Source organism: Typopeltis vanoorti, chromosome 3 (genome assembly GCF_054136105.1).
Source record: "Typopeltis vanoorti isolate ZY-2024b chromosome 3, IOZ_Tvanoo_1.0, whole genome shotgun sequence".
Taxonomy (NCBI): Eukaryota; Metazoa; Arthropoda; class Arachnida; order Uropygi; family Thelyphonidae; genus Typopeltis; species Typopeltis vanoorti.
The window spans coordinates 114796969-114814580 of NC_143551.1; the positions used below are offsets into that span (position 1 = coordinate 114796969).

At 33.5% G+C, this 17612-nt stretch overlaps 1 protein-coding gene across 1 annotated transcript in view; it reads left to right on the forward strand.

Moving 5' to 3' along the window:
- Positions 1 to 17612, forward strand: part of LOC150108486 (isocitrate dehydrogenase [NAD] subunit gamma, mitochondrial-like) — a 145900-nt gene that overhangs the window by 68377 nt on the left and 59911 nt on the right. Inside the window, exons 6-7 of the mRNA XM_090390816.1 lie at positions 2894 to 3026; positions 8589 to 8722. Coding sequence (XP_090246942.1) covers positions 2894 to 3026; positions 8589 to 8722 — 267 coding nt within the window. The remainder of the gene's footprint in view (positions 1 to 2893; positions 3027 to 8588; positions 8723 to 17612) is intronic.

The window sequence follows — 17612 nt, forward strand, 5'->3', positions numbered from 1 at the left end:
GTGAGACAGTTTTTCAGTAAAAACCAAGTTTATATGTTAGATCACTTGCCGTATTCACCTGATTTAGCACCCTGTGACTTCTTTCTCTTCCACGACTTCATTTGCTGAATGAAAGGAAAACAAGATGGCATCATTGAAAACCTTCAATCAGCAGTAACCACCACCCTCAACAATATCCCAAAAACTGATGTAAAAAACTCATTTAACGAATTAATTGACCGTGCCAAACACTATATCGTAGCTGAGGGAGAGTATATTGATTGAAATAAATTATTTGAATAATTATAGTTGGCCTGTGTTTTATTTTCTATCAAAAGTTCGGTTTCTTTTTGGACAGAGGGTGTATATAAATGTTGTTTTAAGAATTAACTTTATTACATTATTCTTTACATCTCTCAAATATGGGGGAGTAAATAGACCTTTTGAAGTTGTTGTTGGTGAACTCGCTTGAGATTTTAAGATACAGATGAATTTTAGGAATTTCTTTCTAAATCTGTTGAAGTTTCCATTGATTATCATCACTATCAGATTCCTAGTATGTATCTCGAGGAGTGTACATGTTACTACGAGAGTAATACATGATTAAGTTTGCATTATTACATGCTTACTATTAGTAATGTTCTTCCAAATTCAGGTTAATTTATTTCTCAGGTCCACAGTATGGTTTTGCCTAATGTTTTGGTCTTCTAAGGCACTTTTAACTGCATCAGTCTGCCTAAATCTTAGATATCCTGTGGGTCTTTTTTTTTTTTTTTTTTTTTTTTTTTTAAACACTCAATAAAACTCTCATGTCTATAAAAAGGGAAATAAAATGGAATGTGAGAATCACAAAGCAATTTTTCTATTGAATGTCTGGGTAAGATTTATGAAAGCATACTTGAAAAGAAGCTTGGAGAAGTGCATACTGGACTAATGGAGAGTTTTCAGGCTCATATTTTCATTTTAAGAGAAATAATTGAGAATCATATAACAAGGATCTGTATTTATGTTTTGTAGATTTGAAAAAGGTACATGAAAAGATACTAAAAGAAAAGCTATTCCAAACGCTACAGTTATTTGGCCTGAATGGTGCATTATATTGAGCAATGCATAGGTCTGTATTGTAGTTGGAAGTCAGCATTTAGAATTGAAGGAGATAGAGGAAATTGGTTTAATGTTAAATCAGGTGCAAGACAAGGATGTACATTATCACATTATCTCCACTGTCATTCATCATCTATATGGATTACAATATGAAGGAAAGTGCTATTATTCAAAAGGTTGTGTACTTTTTCCCATCTCATTCATAAATGATGTTCTGTCACTAACTTCAAATTTTGACAGTTTTGCTAATTACAGTACACTCCATTTGGCTTTTTCAATTGACAAACTTTGTTATGACCATATATTCCAAACTACAAGATCTTCTATAATCATTGCCATAAACTCTGGTCTCCTTGCCATATTTTAGTGGAGTGAGGACAACCTCGTCGACTTCAATTCCACCAACACATAATCTTAACTCATTTCCCAGAAGAAAGACCACACGTCAACCTACCTAACCTGTGATAATTCCCACATCTTTACACAAGATCAGATGTCTCTTCTTGGACTGATTTACATCTTTAGCCTCTCCTGGCACAAGCACATCATATCCATCACATCTACATTCAAAAATCTAGATGTGCTTTTCTTTTCAAAACATTTCTCACCTGTACTATTTCTAACATTATAAATTCTGAAACCACCGAACCTTAGACATTCTTTCATATGTGGGGGCGGTGCACAAAAAACCTCAAAAAATGCTTGATGCCATCCAGAAGAGGATATGTTGATTAATTGGCAATCCTCTCAGTCTCATTCTAGTCACTATCTCATAGGCTTATTGCATTTGCTTTATGCTTCTTCCACAGATATTTTCATGCATGTCATTTCGCCAAAATTGCAGACATGTTCTTCTACTTTCCAAACCCTTAAATACGCAAGCATTTGCTGGTTAACATCTGTTCACTATCCAGCATGTAGTGGTGGTCTCTTCTCATTTATTTAGCTTTGATTGTTAAGTAGCCCTATTTTCTACAATGCATGCAGAAAATTCATGTCAATCAATTCACCTAAAGACACTCACTGGAAAAACCATTTATCAAAAAATAATCAAAAATGTTCGACAATGCGAACCCTTTTTTTAAAATTTCCATAGCTCACCACTGATTATTATTATTTATATAGGCACTCCATGGAGTCAAAAGACTCGTTGCAGGAGACCCACTCTATCCATTAACACAATACCTATCATACATCTCATTAAACTTGTTCAATGTTGAGGCACTCGCAACCACTTCTGGCAATCCATTCCACTCATTCATCACGCTCCCTGTAAAAAAACTAGTTCACACACCTTGCTAACCACACTCTTAGACAACTTCCAAATGTGATCTCTCGTTTTTTCCCTTCTCCCCATGTATAAATTTTCTTCTGTGTCAATCTTGTAGAATCTCTTTAGTAACTTATAAGTTTCTATCATCTCCCACCCCTCCTCTGCCTGTCAGCTAAACTCTGCAGCCGACAAACCTTCAAAATAGGATGGTTTGCACATTCTCTTCATTCATTCCCCACAGTCATAAGTTCTTTCACATTTTTTTATTTTTATATGAAATTACTGTTAAGGGAACACTGATTACAGATAATGTAATTAGTGTTCAGATAGTGTAATTAGATAATATTTCAGATTAAAAATATTATTAAACATTATTTTTAATCCTATCTCCAGTTATCATATAGGATGTATTTTTTAATTTGAAATATTGTAACCTTATGGTCTTACTATAAGCAGAAAGCTAATTGGACTTTTTTCATTGAACCCATATCATTGGGATGTTTGAACTTGCAAACTTTTTTTTTAAATCTTCCACAGGTTACAGTTAGATTTGTTTGTGAATATCTTGCATTGCAAAAGTCAACCTGGAATAAATACTCGTCATAATGATATTGATATTATATTGATACGCCAGAATACTGAAGGTGAATACAGTTGTCTTGAGCATGAGGTATGATATATTTTTAAATTATTTTTTAAAATTATATTTTAAAATTATTATTGCTATCAAGCATTTCTTTTATTGGGTGTTAGTATATATGTAATGCTGCTTGTACAAAAATAGATGCCTTTTGTTTTAAGGAATGAACATATTTTAGCAAAATATTTATAGATCCATTGAGAAGGGATTCTCTTCTTTCATCATAAAATTAAATTTACAAAAGTCAAATAAACAGTCTTTTTTCATTATTTTGCTTAATTCATCTATGGAAATTGCCATTATAGCAAGTGCATTTATATTTTCCAAGAATTTTTCAGTTTATTTTTGTTAAAATAAAGAACATTATATGTATTGTTTAATTTTAGACATATAAAAATAACTATGAATATGATTTTTCACATAATGCAGATGTAAATCATGTATCACACATAAACGAAATGAATAAAAACATATAACTCAGTGTTATCATCAATTTCATATGTACTCTCAATGGGTATACGTGCTGCTGTGACAGTACTACATAATTAAGTTTACATTATTATTAATCTCCATCAGCAATTTTCCTTCATGTTAGTCTGTTACTTATCATCACTTCAATATTGTCATATCTGACATTTTAGTTTTCTAAGTCACTTTTGAATGAATCAATCCACCTGTATTTTTCTCTTACTCTTGGCCTTCTTCCTTCTATCTTGGCATCAAACACCTGTTTTGCTAACCTTTCCTTTCCCATTCTATTTAAGTGACCATACCACCTTAGATTAGTCCTGCTCACATATTCTTGAATGCTAACAATGTCAAATTCCTTCCTAATATCTTCATTTTTAATATGATTCTGCCATTGATGCCATCTGTTTACTTCTCTGATCTTTCTTAGAACTCTCATATCTGTGGTGTCTAGTATTTGATCAAGTGCTTTATTTCTAACCCTACTCTCAGATCCATAACTTAAAACTGGTTTGAACACTGTCTTGTATACTGTAAGTTTAATGTTTTGCTAATGTCTCATATTCCATATAAATTTATTTAACTGGCTCGCACCATACTAGCTTTGCTTATTCAGTGTTGCTCAGTGTTATTATTTGTTCATACAGTGTTGTGACATTGTTTTCCTCCCCCCATTGTTAGTGGAGAATACTTTCCTTGTAAACATTCAGCATTACCGCTTTCTTTTTTTCGCTCTTTTTTTTCCCCTTCCTTTCCTGTATTATTTTTTTACTTAACATCTTTTCAATTTTTAAAACTTCTTTTTATAAATGCAGTGATTATAGCTTAATGACTTCTGTTATTTTATTTCATTTTATTTTTTTATGTTGCTTCTATCCACAAAAAGTTGTAAACCTATAATATATTAGCACAGATACTATGAGTGGAGTAAAAATTTTTTCTATTTTTATTAATTTATATATATTTTTTGCATTTTTATTTATTTTTACATAATCTAGAAACCCTGCTCTAGATACCAAACATGGAACTTTTTAAAGTCACTTCTGACCTCTAGTAAGTGGAGAAGTGGTCTTACCCTGGGCATTGAAATTCTTCTTCGATCTAAAGACAGTCACAAACATCCATGCCCATAGTAGGATTTCTACCCATAAGTCAGGATGTAGTAAGTAATTTGTACATTAATTAAAGTAATCCTGTTGTGTTTAATTACTTGTGACATAGTTTATCATTGACACATTTTGAACAGCTGCATGGTTGTTATTTTAAACACAGCATATCGACATTTATGATATCCCATATCCCATTTGCTTTAAAGGACTTTCTCTTTTATAGAGCAGCTGTGTCACTGTACTAAGAATTGCAGCTAGTGATATTCGCTTCTAATTGAAGTGTGTTGTAATGGAAATCTTTGTTCTTCTATGTTAAACCTTTCTTGGGTGAATAGCTTGACTTTTCTTCTTTCATGTCTATATGGATAGTTAATTTTATATGTTTGCATTATACCAACAGTGGCATTGATATATCTTTACAATGAGCTATAAATCTGCCCTTTCTTCTGTTTTATAACTGTGATTGATTTTTGAGTGTATTGTAAGCATAATGGGAGTGATATTTCCCTGCTTAATTTTGTGTAACAGCTTTTTAGGTTATTTATGATAGCTGAGTGGTATGCCAGTCTATTGCTAACAGTTAGCAATATTATCCTGTGGCACTCTGCTAATCAATGTAAATATCTCTTCCCTAATTTTATAGATTCTATCCATAGGCCTATATATATATATTTATATTTGGTGTTTCATTGTGCTACATACTTGTAAACTAAGTTTCTTCTTTATATATTTTATTAACAAAGCATATATAGAATAAAATTATACTAAAAAAATAGTGACCCTTCTACTCACACATTTATAACCTTAGATTTTGGGTCATATGTGTTCTGACATTACTTACAAAACATCTGCAAAGGCAAAAATTAACATATTTTAGTCAGAGAATCAAACAGACACAACACAAAACTTGGCTAATCTTTTTCTGGAAACTCAAAGCACATGTTCCTCATCAATCCTTAAGTTCTCTAAGGAAAATATCAGCAACAGGTCTCCTTGCACACAAGAAATAATAACTCATACCTATTTCAGCATACTTTACTGTATGCATATTGAGATTCTATTTAAAACGAGCATTATAAACATGAATAATTTATTTCATAAGCTTCAACCGCCCAGTAATTAAAGAGAATACAACTATTTTGGAATGTTCCTGTGTTTTCACTTGACAGCTGTCATTTCCATAAACAGATAGCCTTCTTTCCAGTCTTCGGTCACAAACAGAATTTTCAATAGCAAAGATACATCAACATTTCTACAGGAATTTGAATAATAAGGAATCTACAAAAATGAACCATTCAATCCAACAGAGGAATGAAATGGAATACAACTATGTTGGAATGTTCATATGTTTGTTTTTTACTTGACAGTTGTCAATTCCATTACCACAGAGAATGAGACTTTCTTTCTTTCCAGTTTTAGGTTCTGTACAGCCCCTGAGGGAATATGTCAGGAATTTGATGATGATGAGAAAATTTATAATGTTAAAGATACGAGGCACATCCAGAAAGTAAGGTCCATTTAGAATTTACTTTTATTCTTTATATCATCATCAAATTCCTGACATGTACCTTCAAGGGGTGTATAGGATATGATAGTACTACATGAAAAATTTGCATCATTACTAACTTTCTATCTACAGTTTTCTTCCAAATCAGTCTGTTACTTGTCAAGACTCCAAGATTATCAGATCTTATATCGTCTAAGGCACTTTGTACTGTATCAATCCACCTATATCTTGGTCTTCCAGGTTGTTTTCCTGCCAACCTGGCAGACAACACTTGTTTTACTAATCTTTCCATGCCCATTCTGTTTAAGTGACCATACCACCTGAGATTAGCTCTGCTAACGCATTCCTGGATGCCGACAATGCACCAGGGAAAAAACATCACTGTCAACAATAGCATAGTCAATGAGACGTTTCTTGTTCCTTGCCTCTTCTCTCCATGTGAATTTGTGCACATTTGTATGTTGGAACATTGTGTTAGTAATAACCAGTCCATGTCCTGAGCAGAAATCCAACATGTATTTGCCATTATTATTGGCTTTGCTCTTTTCTCCAAATTTTCCCAAAATATTTTTATATGTCTGACAATCACTTCTTACTCTGCTATTTAGATCCCCAACAAGGACCAACTTTTCCTTTTTAATTGTGTCAGTTGCTTTTTCTAAAGCTTCAAAACATTCATCCAATTCTACCTTAGTAGAACCTTCTGTGGGACTATAGGCACAAATAAGTTTCATTGTCCAATTCCCCATTCTGATATTAGCCCACATCACTCTACTTGAGACTGCCTGCCATTCAAGAAGATTAGCCTTGTATTTTGTGTATAATACTATGGCTACTCCTTCTTTTCCTTGATTGTCATTTCCTGAATATAACATTTTGTATTTATTGCTCAGAAAGATCTCACCAGTTTTTGTCTTTTTGTTTCAGTCACCCCTATTATGTCGATCTGGTACTTATCTAATTCCTCAGCTAGCTCCATTTCTTTGCCATTCAGGCTTCTTATGTTGATAGTACCGATCTTTAACTCTGGTGATGTTGAGTTGGGGTGTGCTTTCAGATTTGTTCTAGTAGCTGACTTTTCGCTGTTCGTCCTGGTTCCCTGGCAAAAACAATGGGAGCCTTGTTTAACTGGCATGAAATTTTGTCATATTGTACCATCATTTTGTATTGGTTTAAGCCAATAAGAATACAATTTGATCGGCTAAATCGCAAATTGCCAGCCCATCATCATTCGTTCAGTATCCAGGTAGATACCCAACAGGGTGCACCACGAGAAGGTGAGGATTGGACATTAGATCAGAAGCCCTGGTCGGTTCTCTGCATTCCTTTAAAGGATATGTGGAGGTCTCCTCTCAGTTATACAGCTTTGAACCTTAAGCACCCCTTATTCTTTATATTAATTTATATATTAGTTATATCTTCAAATTGGTTCAAGACACAAGATTATACTGGAGATTTGGTGATGGAATAATCACCATTTAGTTTTGAGCAGAATAAAAATAAATATGTTGAAAATAAAAATATCAATAAAAGTTTTAAAACGAATGAAAGTTGCAACTTTCAGAAGTGGAGTGTAGACTCAACTGTACAAATACTATTCTATAATGTCTTGACAGGTAACAGACTGATTTGGAGGAAAATTGTAGATAGGAATTTAGTAATTATGTAAATTTTTCATCTAGTACTATCATATCCTGTACCTTGAGGGTGCATGTCAGGAATTTGATGATACTATTGGGCTTATCAAAGGTACTCTTCAATGTACCACATGGAACACTGTTTTATACATTAAAAGAAATAGGATGGATATAAAAGCTGGTGATTAGTGTTGGGTCATGCACTTTGGAATAAAGAGATCAAAAGCTGTGTACTACATTGATGGAATTGGACTGCAAAAATATTTGTGTGCAGCCAGAGATTTGGGGACGATGATGATTGCAAATAGCAAGTTGAATTGAATCAAAGTTTAGAGAACATATATTGTAAAGGTAGTAGAGTAGTTAAAATAGCACATCAGATTACTTGGATGTTGAAGTACAATACATACTGACAAGCAGGGATAAAGAGGTTATAATTCCTCTTTATAAGGTGGCATCTGGATTTCTGCACACATATATCTGGTCATAGGATTCCTTGGGGCAGAGGAAGAGGCAGAGAAGATTCAGATTCACCTTGACCAAGATTGTGACAGGTTTATGGATGAAAACATGTGTAAAGCTGATATGTACAAAAGTGAGGAAAAGAACAGAGTTACCTCTGAAAACTATAATTTTGTGTTTACCATAGGTATTAGGAATAAATATTTGCCCAGTGAGTGGGTTGCCAGAGGCAATTGTGAGTGCTTTATCAGTGATTGTGTTCAAGAAGACATATTAGTATTGTGTGAGTAAGGGTTTCTGTAGGCCTCCTATGATTGACTTCATGGAGATGCCTGAGAAAATAATAATAATAGTAATAATTACTCCAATTATGTATCATTTATTAATTATTTTCATGTTTTTATTTCAGAGTGTTCCTGGTGTAGTTGAAAGTTTAAAAATAGTTACAAAGCAGAGATCCCTACAGATTGCTCGATATGCCTTCGAATATGCCCGTAAACACAACAGGAAATTAGTTACTGCGGTTCACAAAGCTAATATCATGTAATATTTAATTATGAGTATTTTTTATTGCAAGCTGATAAAACTATTTTCCAATTTATTAGTTTGGAATCAAATTTACATATATTTATGTATATATATCTACATAATATATAATTTAGAGTGTTTTAAATTTTTTTTTTAATTTATAAAATTTGCTTCACATTTTTACACTCTCTGTCCAAAAAGAAACTGAACTTTTCAAAAATAGAAGAAACTAGTGGCGCCACCTATTGTATCTTTTTGTTGTCGAAAGCGACAACTTTCATTAGTGTTGTATCAACTGTTTATGACATTTGTTTCATTAGAAGTCGAGTTATAGTGCCAAGAGACAGTGTGTTTTGACAAATGGTCGGAAAATCAGTTTCATACAGAGAGCTGCGATTGATGTTTGTGTTAAACTTGGTATAAGTTTTACCAAAACGTGTCAGATGCTTAAAATCATACAGTGATGAATGCTTATCTCATCCTCAAGTTTACGAGTGCTTTAAGCGATAGTGGCCATGAGACTCTTGAGGACGGCGAAAAGCCGGGCGTCCAAAAACTGGACTGAGCAAAGTTAACATCCAAAAAGTGCGCGATTTAATTAAAGAAAACCCAAAATCATCCATGAGATTGATTGAAGATGATTTGGGGATTCCAAAATCAACTGTGTACATCATTTTGACCAAGAGTTTTGGCCTTCGTAAATTGAATTTGCGATTTGTTCCCCACAAGTTGACCAACAACCAAAAAATGTATCGAATTGAACACTGCAAAGACCTCATTAAAACTGCTCGTAAATAAACACTCAAACTTCCTTGAAACGATCGTTACTGGTGATGAAATGTGGTGTTTTGAATATGAGCCCCGAAACAAATTAACAGAGTGCTGAGTGGAGACCACCAGAAGAGGGGCATCCAAAAAAAAAGTCGCTTGAAGAAGTCAAAACTAAAGACAATGCTGATTTATTTCTACCATTCCAAGGGCATTATCCACAAAGCATTCATTCTGCTGGCCAAACGGTCAATGGTGAGTTTTATCTCAAAGTTTTAAAGTGATTGATAGCAAGAATTTGTCGCATACGGCATGAATATTGTGATGCAGGCAGCTGGTCACTTTTGCACGATAATGCACCCTCTCATTGTTCGAACATTCTGAGACAGTTTTTGAGCAAAAACCAAGTTCGTATATTGGATCACTCTACTCGCCATATTCACCTGATTTTAGCACCCTGTGACTTCTTTCTCTTCACCCAACTTCATTTGCCAATGAAAGAAAAACAAGATGACACCATTTAAAACGTTCAATTGGCAGTAACCATGACCCTTAACAGTATCCCAAAAACTGATATAAAAAACTCATTTAATGAATTAATTGACCATACCAAATGCTGTGTCGAAGCTGAGGGAGAGTATATGTTTTGAAATAAATGATTCGAATAATTATAATTGACCTGTGTTTTATTTTCTATCAAAAGTTCAGTTTCTTTTTGGACATAGGATGTATAATAACATTTTGAATTAACCTTCATCATCATATTCCTGACATGTATCCTCAAGAGGTGTACAGGTTATTATGATAGTACTACACGAAAAAGTTACATCATTATTCACTTCTTATCAACAATTTTCCTTCAAATCAATCTGTTATCTCTCAAAACTTCAACATTATCAGATCTTAATCTGTCTTCTAAGTCACTGTTTACTGTACCAATCCACCTAGAACTTGATCTTCCTCTGGATCTTTTTTTTCCTGCCAACTTGGCAAAGAACATTTGTTTTGCTAACCTTTCTTTCCTCTCCCATTCTGTTAAAGGAACCATACCACCTGAGATTAGCTTGCTAATGCATTCCTGGATGCTGACAATGTGAAGTTCTTTCCAAATATCCTCATTTTTAATATGATATTGCCATTTATGCCTTCTGTTCATGCCCCTAATCTTTCTCAGGATTCTTATCTGTGGTGTCTAGTCTTTGGTCAAGTGTTTTACTTCTGACCCAGCTCTCAGATCCATAAGTTAAAATTGGTTTTGAACACTGTGTTGTATACAACTAATTTAGTGTTTTGACTAATTTCTCTCTTATTTCATATAAATTTATTCAGTTCACTTCCTACCATACCAGCTTTGTTGATTCTGTTGTCTATTTCCATATTTAATTTACCATCTTCATTTAAAATTGTGCCTAAGTAGCTGAAATGTTTTACTTGTTCTATAGGCTCTCCATTCACAATACAGTTGATATTTTCATATGCATCTGCCTATTTTCATTGTCTTTCTCTTGTTATTGCTGACCTTCATACCATATCTATTACAGCAGTTATTTAGTTTGGTCAGAAAATCTTGCAGACTTGTGGTGGATTTATTGGAAGTATGACATCACCCGCATAAAGCAAAGACCTGAGATTAACATTTCCAATTTTGATATCAGGTTTAATACCATTTTCCTTCGTAAGGTGAGCCATATAGGTAATAAATAACAGAGGGAATAATGTACATTCTTGTCTGACACCAGATTTAGCATTCACCATTTTCCTGTACTTCCTTCAATTCTAACTGCTGACTTACAACTCAAATAAAGACTAAGTATTGCTTGATATAATGCCCCACTGACACCATACAACTGTAATGTTTTGAATAGCTTCTCTCTCTGCACCTTGTCATATGCCTTTTCCAGATCTACAAAACTTGAACACAGATCTTTGTTATATTCCCATGATTTCTCAACTATTTGTCATAAAATTAATATTGATCCTGACAGCCATTTGGCCTGAATCTAGCTTATTCTTCACCAAGCTTCCCTTCCACAATCCTTCTCAACCATTTCTCAAGTATATTTGCATTAATCTTACCAGGAATACTCAGTAAGGAAACACGTCTGTAATTCTCACATTTGGTTTTATTTCCCTTTTATATATGGGTATTACGAAAGCTCTACTACAATCATTTGGAATTCGTTCCTTTGTCCAGCCTTCTGAACTATGCCATACTGGCTGTAGTTTACTTCCTCAATCTTAGAGCCACCTCTTTATTCAGTGGTACTATCTTATTCTCTTTCCACTCCCTTGGAACCATGCCAGAGCTGAGACTTAGATTGAACAACTTCATCAGAGGTGATGCCAGTTCGCTTTACACATTCACGTAGCACATGGGCTGATAATCCATCCAGTCCCACTGCTGCAGTCACATTCATATTTTTTAATATGTTTGAACACCTTCTGTTCATGTAACTCAATTTTGATGTGTGTTTGTAACATCAGCAACTGTAAAATCTCTACTTGGATGACTTTGCAAATGATCACTGAGTAACTGAACTATTTCTTTTGGCTCAGTCACCTTCCTACCATGATCATTGTTTATGATCATCCTACCATAGTCATTTTTTCTCTTACTTGCTACCTAACGAAAAAACTCTTTTGGGTTTACTTCGCTTGTTTGGCTAATTCTCTCTCTCTCTCTCATAGTTTGATTTGGCTTTCCCATACTAGTCACCCTTCTTGCTTGCACTTTGTACTGCTCATGAGTATGCTGATCACTTTTTTTTTATATTCCCTCCACAACGTTTTCTTTTTTTTTTTGCAGCTCTTGCTTTATGTTCCTACTCATCCACTTAATTCCAACTTGGTTTATCTTTCTGACCATGGGTATACAGTCTAATACTGCTACTTTTTATTCTTTCCTTGTAGCATCTCAAGCCATGACACTATTCAAGATGACTCCTGAGTCTCTCATAATCACCAGCCATATAGTTGAGCATGAACGTCTTCTTGACAGAGAATTCCATATGTTTGGCAACTTCCCAGAACAAGACCACATGATCCCTTTCCCCAGTTAGAGGAGAGTGTCTACCTTGGTTATGGATATATCTTCTGATGCTATTATCAGATTCAACACCCTCTCACCCCCCCTTGTCCCCCCATAACATGTTTCATGTAATTATCCCTTGGGAACTCTATAAATCCCACTTCCATCCTCCTCTCCCTTTCCTCCAATCGATGTCTCCCACAATAATTGTTCAGCCTATATTCTTTGTGCTAATCTGCTGTTACATGGTATCTACAATCTTCTTCTGGAACCTCCCCCTTATCTATAGCAGCACCCAACAATGTATTTTGTCCTATTTGCCTCTATCTCACACAGACAGCCTCAAATGAACCATCTCTTTCAGACCTAAACTCTTCTTTGACTTCTAATTTTGTTGGTTGTAATTCTTTAGCTATCATCAGCAATACCCCACCTCCTGTCCTGTCCTCTTTATCCTTCCTGAAGTACATGAACTGAAGTGTCTGAACTTAAGTACAGATCGTTATCATATTTTCATGATTTCTCAACTATTTGTTGTAAAGTGATCTTAACAACATCTGTATGGCTTGAACCCAGCTTGTTCTTCTCCAAGTTTCCCTTCCACAATTTTTCTCTGTCTCTTTTCAAGAATGCTTACATAAATCTTACCTAGAACACTTAGTAGAGAAATTCCTCTGTAATTCTCAAAAGAAGTATTATTTATTAAATATACTGCCAAATATTTCAGTTTGAAAATAGCAAACTATCATCAGTGGCCTGAACAACATTTTTACAAGGTAGAATGCAAACAATTGAATTATTCAAAATAGTATGAGCTACAGGATGTTAAATCGCTAATGGTGTTATGCTTTACTGAAGAAAGGTTAATCATAGAAACGATTATATAATTTATATTATCATCATAAAAATTAATTTTTTAATATCATACTAAACAGATCATTAGATAGATGTAGTATTCAGTGATTTCTTAGGATCTTCTATCTTTGTGAATATCACTGATCACTATTGGCCTTAGGGAGAAAAAAAAAAGTTATTTGGATCAAACTTTTCCATATTTTTGACAAGGATAGGACAAACCCAACCAAAATAACAAAGAATCAATACGTCGAGTTCTAATCCCATACATCTCTGGCATTTCAGAGCCTATTTCAAGAATTCTGAGAAAATATGATTTATTAGATACTTATATTCAAATTAATAAACTATCCACATATTTCCCATCATCTAAAGATAAGCTCTCAACTATGTCTCTTCTTGGTGTATATCAAGTTCCATGTGCCTGCCACCTTTCCTACTTTGGACAAACCGGACATTCAATAGAAAAAAGAATACAAGAACATCAATCTTATATTCTTCACAACAAATCTGATGTCTGGATTGGTGCAACACGGAATAGAGGCAGACCACAACATTCTTTGGTCTAAAACTCACCTTCTACACAGGTGTCAGTATAAATTTGAACATCTATTCAAACAAAGATTCATTCTGATTCAAGTAAGGCCTCAGCCTTACTTGAATAAGAATGACTGCCTATCCTTGTCAAAAATATGGGAAAGTTTGATCCGAATAACACATTAATTTTTTTTTTCTAAGGTCATTAGTGATCAGTGATATTTACAAAGATAGAAGATTCTAAGAAATCACTGGATACTACATCTACCTAATGATCTGGTTAATAATAATAGTCAATAATATGATATTATAAATTAATTTTTTTTGATGATAATATAAATTACATAATTATTTTATAATCACTTCTATGATTAACTTTTCTTCAGTGAAGTATAATGCTATTAGCAATTTAACATCATGCGGCTCATATTATTTTGACTAATTCAATTATTTGCATTCTACCTTGTAAAAATGTTGTTCAGGCCACTGATGGTAGTTTGTTATTTTCAAACTGAAATATTTGGCAGTATATTTAATAAATAATACTTGTTGTGATTACGTGGAAATAATTTATGATACTAATCCATGTGTTGAGGCTTAAGTTCTGTGAGGACATCATGTTGGGGGCTTAATGGATTGTATACAGCACTCAGAAAGGATTAAAACAGAATTTAATACATCCTATATTTCGTCTCAGTTATTGAGATGAAATATAGGAAGTATTAAATTCTGTTTTAATCCTTTCTGAGTGCTGTATACAATCCATTAAATCTCCAACATGAATTTATGATACTATGGCACAAGTTTCCCTCAAAACTAGAGTACAGCTTTATTCCCTTTTTTATAGATGAGAACTATTGAGAGCTCAACTCCAATCATATTGAATTTGTCTTTCTGACCAGTGCCACTGAATTATGCAGTGTATCCACTGCAAAACTTTTATTCTTCCATATTTGAGCATTTCTGGTCAAATATCATCTACTCCAGCTGCCTTTCCACATTTTTCTTTTTTGATATTTTTTTTCTGCTTCAAGTATTGATATGTACTCCTGTTTTCATTCCTCTTGAAAATTTTCTACTACTATTGTTTCACTGTTTCTTTTGTTTAAAAATCTTGCAAAGTAATTACTCCAGACATTTGGAATATCCATATCTTCAGTTTTTCATGTCACCTTCATCTTTATCATTGATTCTTTTTACAGTACTCTTTCCTCCATTTGTAAGCTTTTTTTTTTTTTTTTGATAGTCTCCGGAATATTTTGCCATTCTTTTGATATTTATTTTCTATATTCTTACCAATGTGCCCGTGACTTTTGTTTAGCTACTTTTACACATATCTTAGCTCTCTTACATTTTTCTCTGTATTCTTTTAGGGCATCTTCTGATTTATTTGCTAGGAACTTTTGGTATGCTTTCTTCTTGTCCTGTATCATCACTTTAAAATTGTAATGGAAAAATTAAGTCCTAATGAGCCTTCTGGGACTGGAAGTAGTCAGCAACTGTAGGGATGAAGGTTGTCTTAGAGTAACAGTATCCTAAATTATGAATAAATTAATGCAGCATTACTCATTGAGCTTTGGAGGGTATATTATTGTTGAAGCTGGCTCAAAAAATGGTCTTTCATAGTTGTAAGTCATTAGTTTGTATTCAGTGCAATATCTATAGTTCGGTAAATTACATAATTTATTTTGTAAATTATAATTACAAGTGCATAATAAATTACATATATAAAGATATATGGTATTGCAGTTACTACTAATAAATGTTTTATACTAATTAATAGTGAACACTTAAGCATTGTTGCACAATTACACTAGTACTTAAAAACATTTTAAAACATATTTGTAGACAGTTTTTGCACTTGGATAGAAAGTAAATTACACTTGTCAAGAAATTATATTCGTGTTTAATCCTTTATCCCAACAAAGATTGCACATGAAGTATCTTCACAGCTATATAGAGGCTGATGACTTCACATATTTTGTGAAGTCATCAGCCTCTTTTAAATATCTTTTCCAAGATATTTAAAAGAGAATACCTGTTGTAGTAGGTTATTATTTATTTCCAGGTTTGTTTTCTTATAATTAATTTTTAGGCTGTACTGTGTGAAGATTTCTTCCATCTTTGTTAGGGTGACTTTCAGTTTGTTTTCGTTATCAGCTAAAACTGCTATATCATCCGCAAACCGTAGCCAGTTAATATCAATTCCATTTATCTTAATTTCAGTTTCTATTAGTTCTTTCAGTTTATTTATTGCATCTTCAATGTACAGATTAAACAATATGGGTGAAAGAGAGCACCCCCGTCTTACACCTCAACGTATTTTTGCTATTGCAGTTTTTGTTGTATTGCTGGCTGCTTCTATTTATTAGGGCTTCTTGATGCTTGTAAAGATTAAATATAAGCCTTCTGTCTCTCCAATCTATCTTTATTGTTTTTAGGAGGTGAAACATTTGATTCCAGTCAATACTATTGAAGGCTTTCTCCAAGTCAAGAAAGACTATCAGAGTATTTTGATTCTCCAATCGTCTTTCAATAACTGTTCTTAGAGCTAGGATTGCTTCTCTTGTCCCCTGCTGTTTCCTGAATCCAAACTGGTTATTGCCAACATAATTCTTCAACTGTCTTTGTTAGTCTTTTTTGTATAATTTTGAGTAGTATTTTCGAAGCATGTGATATTAAGCTTATTGTTCAATGATTTTCACATTTGTTTGCATTATTTACTTTAGGAATAGGTATGATAGAGCATTGTGTAAAATCTTTGGGGATGATCCCTGTTTCATAAATATCCTTTGTGATCTTGAAAAGGTATGACTTAGTTATGTTTCCTGAGTATTTTATTAATTCTGAGGGGATGTTATCAGTGCCTGGTGCCTTGTTGGCTGACAATTCATTCAGTGCCCATTCAAATTCATCTTTTAATATAGTTGGACCAATTTCTTCCATATCAAGTCTTGTTTCATCTTCTATAGCCTTGGCATCTAGATCTTTTCCATTATGTAGATCTTCTAAGTACTCCTTCCATCTTTCAAAAATTTCTTCCTTATCTATAAGTATGTTCCCCTGTTTATTTTTGATAATTGTATTTCTTGTCTTGTTTTGCTGGCTTATTCCTTTTATAATATTATAAGCTTTATCGATTCTTCCAGTCTTTGTTAGATCTTCTATTTCTTTACATTTCTCTGTATACCATTGTTCTTTTGCTTCTTTACACTTTCTATTTATCATATTTTTTATATGTTTATATTTGTCTTTGCTTTCTTCCTTTAGGGAGGTTTTGTATTTTCTTCTTTCATCTATTAGATCTAGAATGTCCTGGGTGATCCATGGTTTTTTTATTTGCTTTTTCCTTAATCCTATGCAGTCATTGGTGGCCTTGATGATTGTATCCTTCAAATGAGTCCATTTTTCCTCTATATATCTTGGAAGTCTTGGAATATCTTGCAAGTCTCTAAATATCTTGGAAGTCTTATCACAGAAGATGGAAGAAACCAATCAGATATTAAAGACGAATAATCCTAGCCAGAAAAGCATTCTATAACAGAAGAAACATTTTTAGCAGTCAAGGACTTGGTATCCAGCTCAAAAAAAGGCTAGTGAAAACATACATATGGGGCATTGCATTATATGGTTGTGGGGTCTGAACTCTAACAAAACAAGACATGAAAAAGTTGGAGGCATTTGAAATTTGGTGCTGGAGAAAAATGATGAAAATTA